Genomic DNA, 8,344 nt, shown 5'->3' with positions numbered 1-8,344 from the left:
TACAATTCATAAAAAAATGTATAAAGATTTTTATGTGCTCAGAAAATAATCAAGTGCCTAAAACAAATTAAATCGTGAGGCATCCTTATCTCAATCATTGCACATAAGCTGCACATGCTTCCAGAGTTTTAAAGAGGTTTGTTGAATGCCTCACCTATTAAATTTGTTCTTTCAGGATATTGGCATCTGGGATCAGGTCAGGAGGAAACTAGCAGTGTGCAACCTACACAGTTTCATTTTGTTTAGTTGCCTGTGTTGATTATGGAAATTTTAATTTTGTTCATTTTGTTTGTTTCAGGTGCAATACTTTTGGAAAGACTACACACTATTGTAATTTTTTTTTTAATTCCCCATGGGTAAAAACACGTACATCATTCCATCACATGAGTATTTTTATGTACTTTGAGGGCCCTTTTACTAATCCGTGTAAGCATTTACGTGCGCCCAATGCACGCCAAAATGTAGTTACCGCCCAACTACCGTGTGGCTCTTGTGGTAATTTCATTTTTGGCGCACGTCCGATATGTGCATCTGAAAAATATTTTTTTATTTTCGGGCGTGCCTAATGGATGCGCACCAAATGGCATTTGGTGCTTGTAGGCCATTACCGCCCGATTACCACATGAGTCTTTACCGCTAGATCAATGGCTGGTGGTAAGGTCTCAGACCCAAAATGGACACGTGGCAATTTTCATTTTGCCTCACGTCCATTTTCGGCAAAAATGTTAAAAAGGCCTTTTTTTACAGGTGCGCTAAAAAATGGATTGTTGCGTGCCCAAATCTTGCGCCTACACTATCACAATCCATTTTTTGTAAAAGGATCCCTGAATGAGGGTATATCTGGGGGCAGAAATAAGGTGGAGAATGTAACAATATGTATTAAAGATATTTTTCTTTCGCATGGAATTTGTTCATTAGCCTTAAAATGTTTAATGCAATCAAAACTGATTTAATTCACGTTAACCTATAAATGAACACACACAATCAATTTGCATGCATTATAAAGTTCTAAGGATGTTAAACTTTTTAATCCATCTAAATGTAATCCACCTAGAATTTTAAGATACCACAGACTATAAGGGAGTCTTTTACCAACCAGTGGTAAAAAGTGTTCTGCATGTGCCCTTACTTACGTCATTCTGGCGTGCTAAAGCCATTTTTACCTCTGGGATAAAATGGATGAATTTTCTACTTTTTCTATTAATGGTCCCATGATAATTTTGCCATTAGGACATGGCCATTAAAATAGATTAACATTTGAGCCTCTATTGCCTCCCACTAGGTAGGCAGTAAGATATCATGAGCTAAGCATGCATTAATTGGTTAGCATATAGCAATGTAGCTGCGGTAACTTTTTGTGCCAAAAAATAAATGTTATTTTTTAGCACATAGATAGTATGCACAAATGTCAAAATTTCCATTGAATGCCTCAATGCCCCACGGTATAACATTTTTTGCTGCAGTAAGCATGCATCAGCACTTACCACAGTTTTGTAAAAGGGACCCTAAAGCTAAATGTGTGGAACAAACAGAAAAAAAAAATATAAAGATTAGGGGAGAAATCAAAAAATTTCCCAACTATATAATTTTTTCAATAGAGATCCCTCACATCCATATATTTTTGATTTTCAGAACTGTGCACATTGCTTATAAAAGAATTGAATAGTATTAATGTGAATTTTAATCAAGAATAATATTCTTTTTTTCCTCTCATACTATCAACAGTCCTCCAGTAATATCAACTGTTGAAATGGAAGGCAAAAACCAGACTTTGGTGACAGAGTTCATCCTTTTAGGATTTTCGGACCTTTCCAAGCTAAAGAATTACCTTTTTACTCTTTTTTTTGTCATGTATATTCTCACTGTAGTGGGAAACATCGGTATTATCCTATTAGTTAGGACTGATCCTCGGCTTCATACACCCATGTACTTTTTTCTTGGTAATTTATCATTCATAGATTTCTTTTATTCTGCAACCATCACCCCCAACACATTGGTCAGTTTTCTAGTAGAAGAGAAAAGCATCTCCCTGGCTGGCTGTGCAACTCAACTCTACTGTATCGCCATGCTGGCAACCTCAGAGTGTTTCCTGCTGGCGGTGATGGCATACGATCGTTACGTGGCAATCTGTAACCCCTTGCTCTACTCTGTTCTGATGACTCAAAGACTGCGCATTCAGTTAATGACTTCTGTGTACATAGGTGGCTTGTTACATTCATTGATACAAACCAGTAATGTTTTCTCTGTGTCATTCTGTGGTCCTAATGTGATCAACCATTTCTATTGTGATGCTCCTCCAATATTAAAGCTCTCCTGCTCTGATACATTTGTCCATGAAACTGTGCTCTCTGTCTTTGCTTCCTTTGTTACAACACTGCCCCTGCTGGTGATAGTTCTGTCTTACTGCTACATTCTGTCTGCCATCTTAAGGATCCGCTCTGCTCAAGGGAGACGCAAAGCTTTCTCCACCTGCAGTTCCCACGTTATCACGGTGACTTTATTTTTTGGGACAGTTATCATCATGTACGTAATTCCCAGCTCCAGTTTTTCACTAAGCAAAGATAGGGCACTGTCTGTAGTATATGCGGTGATAATTCCTATGGTAAATCCCATAACCTACAGCCTGAGAAACAATGATGTCAAACAAGCCCTGAGAAAAGTAATAGTGAGAAATTTGATTTTTAAAGTTGTGCATGGGTTACCATGCATACCATAAAACATTAAAAAGGCTAATAAATGTGTTTATCAAAAAGATTTATCAATTTAAAATTGAAAGAATAAATTATTATGAACACATCCTTATATAAACTAGTAAACTGAAAAAAAATGCAACTTAATAATATGAGTGATTACTGTGTCTTTCCTTTTAAATATTAGCTAAAGCGAATGTGGGCCATTTAGGGCTGGATTCTCTATATGGTGACTAAAATCTAAGCATATCCGACTCACGTGCCTAGTGGTATTCTGTAAGCCACATTTACTTTCAGACATGGTTTATATAATAGTGCATAAGCAAGGTGGATGTGCAGGGGGAGTTTTATGAGCAGGATTAGAAACAAAAGCATGTAGATTGCATTTTCAAATGTATACATGGAGGTCAATATTCAGCCAAGACTGATAACGCAAGCAACAGTGATTTCTAATTTGTTTGTTGGGATGTGGTATATTTTGGCTAATGGAAAAAACAAAATGATGAGATGTACTAATAGAAAATTCTGTTTCTAAAAATGTATTAGTGCAAAAAGAGGGGGTAGATACTTCTCTTCTTTCACTAGCTTTCCACTGGCTCCTGGACCAATTCAGATAAAGCTCAGGTTGCTGACAGAGCCACAAAATGTCATCTTGGGTATTACAGTAAGATATTTAAGTAAACACTTGATGGTTTTCTCCCCCTGCACAGTTTGTGCATTCTGAAGGTGACGTTTTTAGAAATACCAAGGTTAGCAGGCATGTAGGAGTGATCCTTGCAAAGGTGAGGCCACCTGACTGGACAAGGTTGGAGAGAAACCATAACATTTTTAGGTAAAACTTAAAGATCTGGTTATTCATAATTCATGGTTCATATTTATTTGAAATACCACAAATCAATAACATATTTAAACTGTTTACAACAGTCAATTAAAATTGGGAGCAGACAGACCAGGTGGGAGAGAAAGGAGAGAGGAGAGAGTGGAAGGCCACAACATAAAGAATTAAGTTTTACATCTTCATAAATTTTGAAGAAAGTAATTACTCACAATTAGGTAATCAATAGAAATAAAACATGAAAAAGAAAATAAGATGATACCTTTTTTATTGGGCATAACTTAGTATATTTCTTGGTTAGCTTTCGAGGGTTGCCCTTCTTCGTCAGATCGGAAATAAGCAAATCTTGGTAGATGACAGTATATATGAGACATCAAAGCATTTCAGTGACAATCTAACAGGGTGGGGGTGGAGGTGGATGGGTGAGACAGGGGGATATGCATGGAGACAGGAGAGTGACAAACAAAGCAGTACAATTTACAGTTTTATGGCTTATAATGGGCTAGAAAGCCCAGATCTCTGTTAAGTCCTGTCTGGTGGGTGTCAAAATATTTAATCATTCTGACTTCAAAGGTCTTACGTTCCTGTATTGTTTTAAAGTTACCTTTCAGGATTCTTACTATGAAATCACTAGTACAGTGTTCTGTTTTTGTAAAGTGTTGCCCCACAGGCATGGCATCCTGGCTGGCAATGGCATTTTTCATGTGGCTTGTTTCTCCAATATAGCATCCTTGGTCACATTTTTTACACTGGATGATGTATACCACATTGGAAGATGAGCATGTGAAGGCTTCCTTTATGCTGAATATTTTCCTTTGTGAATGACTGTGGGGTCCTGTGAGATGTTTTGGCATAGCTTGCAGCTGGATATATTGCAAGGATGTTTGCCATTCTCTTCTTTTTGAGTCTGTGTTGGGAGTTTACTTCTGATTAGCTTGTGTTTTAAGTTGGGCGACTGTTGGAAGGCCAGCACTGGTGGGGATGGGAATATCTCTTTCAGTCATTCATCCTCCTGGAGTAGAGGCTGTAGATCTTTTATGATTCTTCTTAATTTGTCCAGCTCTGGGTTGTATGTCACTATAAGGGGGATTCTGTCTGTGGCTTTTTTTTCTTTGTACTGTAGTAGATTTAGGTAAGAGGGGGACAGGGAGAATGGAGAGATGCCATGCCGTGACTGCAAATAGAGAAGCCAATACAGGGAGGGGGGTTTATAGAGTGCCTAATTGTTATCAGAGGAGAATTTATCATTAGTTTGGTGGGAAGAAAATAGAAGATCCTTTGGGGCCCTTTTACTAAGGTGCGCTGAAAATGGCCTGCGGTAGTGTAGGCGCATGTTTTGGGCGTGTGCAGATCCATTTTTCAGCACACCTACAAAAAATGCCTTTTTAAAATTTTTGCCGAAAATAAACATGTGGAAAAATAAAAATTGGCATGCACCCATTTGGGGTCTGAGACCTTACCACCAGCCATTGATTTAGCGGTAAGGTTTCATGCATTAATCAGGCAGTAATAACCTATACACGTCAAATGCCACTTGGCGTGCATCCGCTACGCATGCCAGAAAATAAAAATAATTTTCTGGATGCGCATATCGGACAACGTCAAAAATGAAATTACCACAAGAGCCATGCGGTAGCCGGGCGGTAAAAAGGCCCCTAAGTGAAAATCTGAATTTTTTTGAAGGAGAATTCAGTTTTAATGTCTAATGGTAAACTATTCCAAAGAGCTGAAGCAAGTACACTAAAACAAGAATTTCTTATACAGTCCAAACTGTGTTGCTATGGCCAGACAGTATATCATTATAGCCAAACTGCTGTTGGATGATGTGGAAACTGAGGAGAATCAGAGGATGCTTTCTGAAAACCAGAAAAGGCATATCAATAGTAATAATAACACTTAAAATAAATGCAAATAAAGACAGCAATGCTGTCGGAAGGAAAAGCTGATATAAGATATCTGGTGTGTCTCTGATGGTGGGTTGCTGAAGTAATGTAACTCTGTCTTCCTCCAAAGCCTTAGTATATCCTGCTTGAACAGTGTTTTGATGGATAACCTCTTGTAAGAAATCTTTCACTTGTGATCTTAGCTTGATCATTGAAATCATCGAAGTTGGAACATGTATGGCAAAGTCAAAAAAATTGACATAGTGGCAAATTGTTTTTCAGACTCAGATTATGGTAACTTGAATAATGTAAAAATGTGTTCCTATTTATTTACTTTTATGATCAGCAGCTGTTCTAGGGGCTGATTCCTCCTTAATCTACTGTAATTCCATCAAGATTTTTCACTTTTTCCCGAGTCATTCTCCATTTATTTTCTCTGAGTTCTTCCCCTTAATTTCCTTGAGTGTTACAGCTTTTCCTCTCAGCTGGGCTGAGGTTCTGGCCATCTCCTGAGGTGGCTAGATACAGACTATATAGGCAGAAGACCACAATTCTTTTACAAGCAACTGAACTGTAAATTGGATTTTCTTTGTTTATTCTGAGTACTACAATAAAGAAGATTTGCTTAAGAATTGAGCGTCTACTGGTGAAGCTTCTGCTAGGGGATGGTTTATGCTGGCTGTTTAAGCTACTCTATACTTTGCCTACAACAGTATACTTGCCTAGAACAGTACAGTTGCTAAATGGATAATGGAATATCTATGCAAATTCTTCATATTCCAAGAATCACAATCAGGCTTCAAACCATAGTTCAGCACTGAGACTGTCTTAACCAATCTAATTGCTAATTTCAGAAGGCAAATACGCCTGGGTAAAAAGATCATATTACTACAGTTTGACATGTCCTCAGCTTTCAATATGGTAGACCATCCCATCTTACTAAGGCTGTTGGATGACATTAGGATTCATAGAGTAGTGCACAGCTGGTTTGAGGGATTTCTAATGTCTAGGTTGTTCCAAGTGAAAATGGGCAACACGATCTTACCACCCTAGAAAGCTGTCAGCGGAGTACCACAAGGGTCCCCTATCTCACCCACCTTATTCAATATAATGATGATCCTGTTAGTAAAAACATTAGCGAAACAAGGCCTTCACCCATTTATCTATGCTGATGATGTGTCCATATTCATCCCTTTCAAGAAAGACCTAAGTGAAATTACAGACACGATTAAAACAGGGCTAAATACAATGGTATCCTGGGCATCAGCTTTCAAGTTGAAACTAAACGAGAAATGATACAACTTCTTGTAGTGACATCACCTTGCTGCAACATTATATACTCCAGCATCACTATAGAAGGATCTCCATACCCCATTTCTGACCACCTTAAGGTCCTAGGAGTGATTCTAGACCAAAAATTGTCTTTTGAAAAACAAGTGGAAAGCATAACATTCAAAATGTTCCACATGATGTGGAAACTGAGGAGAATCAGAGGATGCTTTCTGAGAACCATATTCTTCTTGTTAGTACAGTCAATGGTACTCACTCATACTGACTACTGCTACTACTACTACTACTATTTAGCATTTCTATAGCGCTACAAGGCGTTCGCAGTGCTGCACAAACGTAGAAGAAAGACAGTCCCTGCTCAAAGAGCTTACAATCTAATAGACAAAAAATAAAGTTGCAAGGACTGATTATTGAAAAAGTTACAGATAGCACAAAACATAGTGGCCTGGTTGATTTTCAGATGCTCACGCTTCAATAGTGCCAGTCCACTGACATTGGCTCCCTATCAGGGCACGTATATTGTTCAAGCTATGCACCATGATCTATTGAATACTTTTCAGCACTGCTCCAGACTGTATGAAAGACCTAATCAGCTACCACCAAAAATCATGAACACAAAGGCAAGAAATTATCTAACCCTACTCTACTCAAACTGTCAGAAAATGTATACAAGTCAGTCTACTCAGAAGGGTTCTTATACATAAGCACCAAATGGTGGAACTCTCTTTCTAAAGACCTGAGACACATGAACCACTACCTAGAATGTCATAAAAATCTCAAAACTTTTCTCTTCAGAAATTCTTCCCCGAGAACAATACTGCACAGCCGAGACTAAGAATCGTTAACCCCCTCCCCCACACTTATGATCTGCATTCCCTGATATAACACAATTGATGCTACCAAATATGTTAATACTTTAAAATTTGTTAGCCACATTGAACCAATTCATTTTGGAAAATCATGGGATATAAATGCTGTTATGAATAAATCAAATAAAATACTTTGTTTTGATTTGCTATAGGAATACCCACTGTTTCATTTGGTTTTCAGTTCCAACCCTGTCACAGTTACTGCCCCACCAAACCCTCCAACCTCCCCCCCCCCCCCCCCCCCCACCACCTGCAAGCACCCTGCAGATCTTGCCTAATAGGCATTACAAAGCAGGGGAGGAAGTAAACTACTACTATCAATGAATATAACTTGTGCACGGTATTTGGTATACTTACGTCCCTAGGGAAGGTGACTTGAGCATTGTAGGTGGTGGTGGTGAGTCTCTCCCATGCCCTCCTATACTAAAGATAGAACCTTCTGTGGCCTGGGAGGACAAAATACTGCTTTTCTTTGAGAAGAAAGAGCATTGCTAGCAGTTTCTATTAGCAAGCAAGAAGCTTGGCTACCTCCTCCTGAGAGGCATTTTTGCTGATGTCCCCGCACACATAAAGTCATGAAATCATGATGTTTTACATGGTTGATGTCAAATCAGCACTGATCAATTTGTATACAGTGTGTGGATATTGAGGTATATTCTATATATGGCATGGAAATTCAGAGGTATATTATATATACTGCGTAGATTAGGATTTTAGGCATATAGGTGGGACACACCCAGATTTAGTCACAGGAATGACCGCTAGGTATATTCTATA

The 8,344-nt window shown here is 38.4% G+C and overlaps 1 protein-coding gene across 1 annotated transcript; it reads left to right on the top strand.

Annotated features, from left to right (window-relative positions):
• Positions 1 to 644: 644 nt before the first annotated feature.
• Positions 645 to 2,716, top strand: LOC115460917 (olfactory receptor 1020-like). Its single transcript, XM_030190513.1, has 2 exons — positions 645 to 654; positions 1,758 to 2,716. The coding sequence occupies exons 1-2, from the start codon at positions 645 to 647 to the stop codon at positions 2,714 to 2,716; spliced, it is 969 nt and encodes a 322-aa protein (XP_030046373.1).
• Positions 2,717 to 8,344: the final 5,628 nt, after the last annotated feature.

The sequence above is a fragment of the Microcaecilia unicolor genome, chromosome 1 (assembly GCF_901765095.1).
Source record: "Microcaecilia unicolor chromosome 1, aMicUni1.1, whole genome shotgun sequence".
NCBI classification, from domain to species: Eukaryota; Metazoa; Chordata; class Amphibia; order Gymnophiona; family Siphonopidae; genus Microcaecilia; species Microcaecilia unicolor.
Note: the sequence above shows the minus strand (reverse complement) of the source record. Positions and strands in the feature narration are given on the sequence as shown.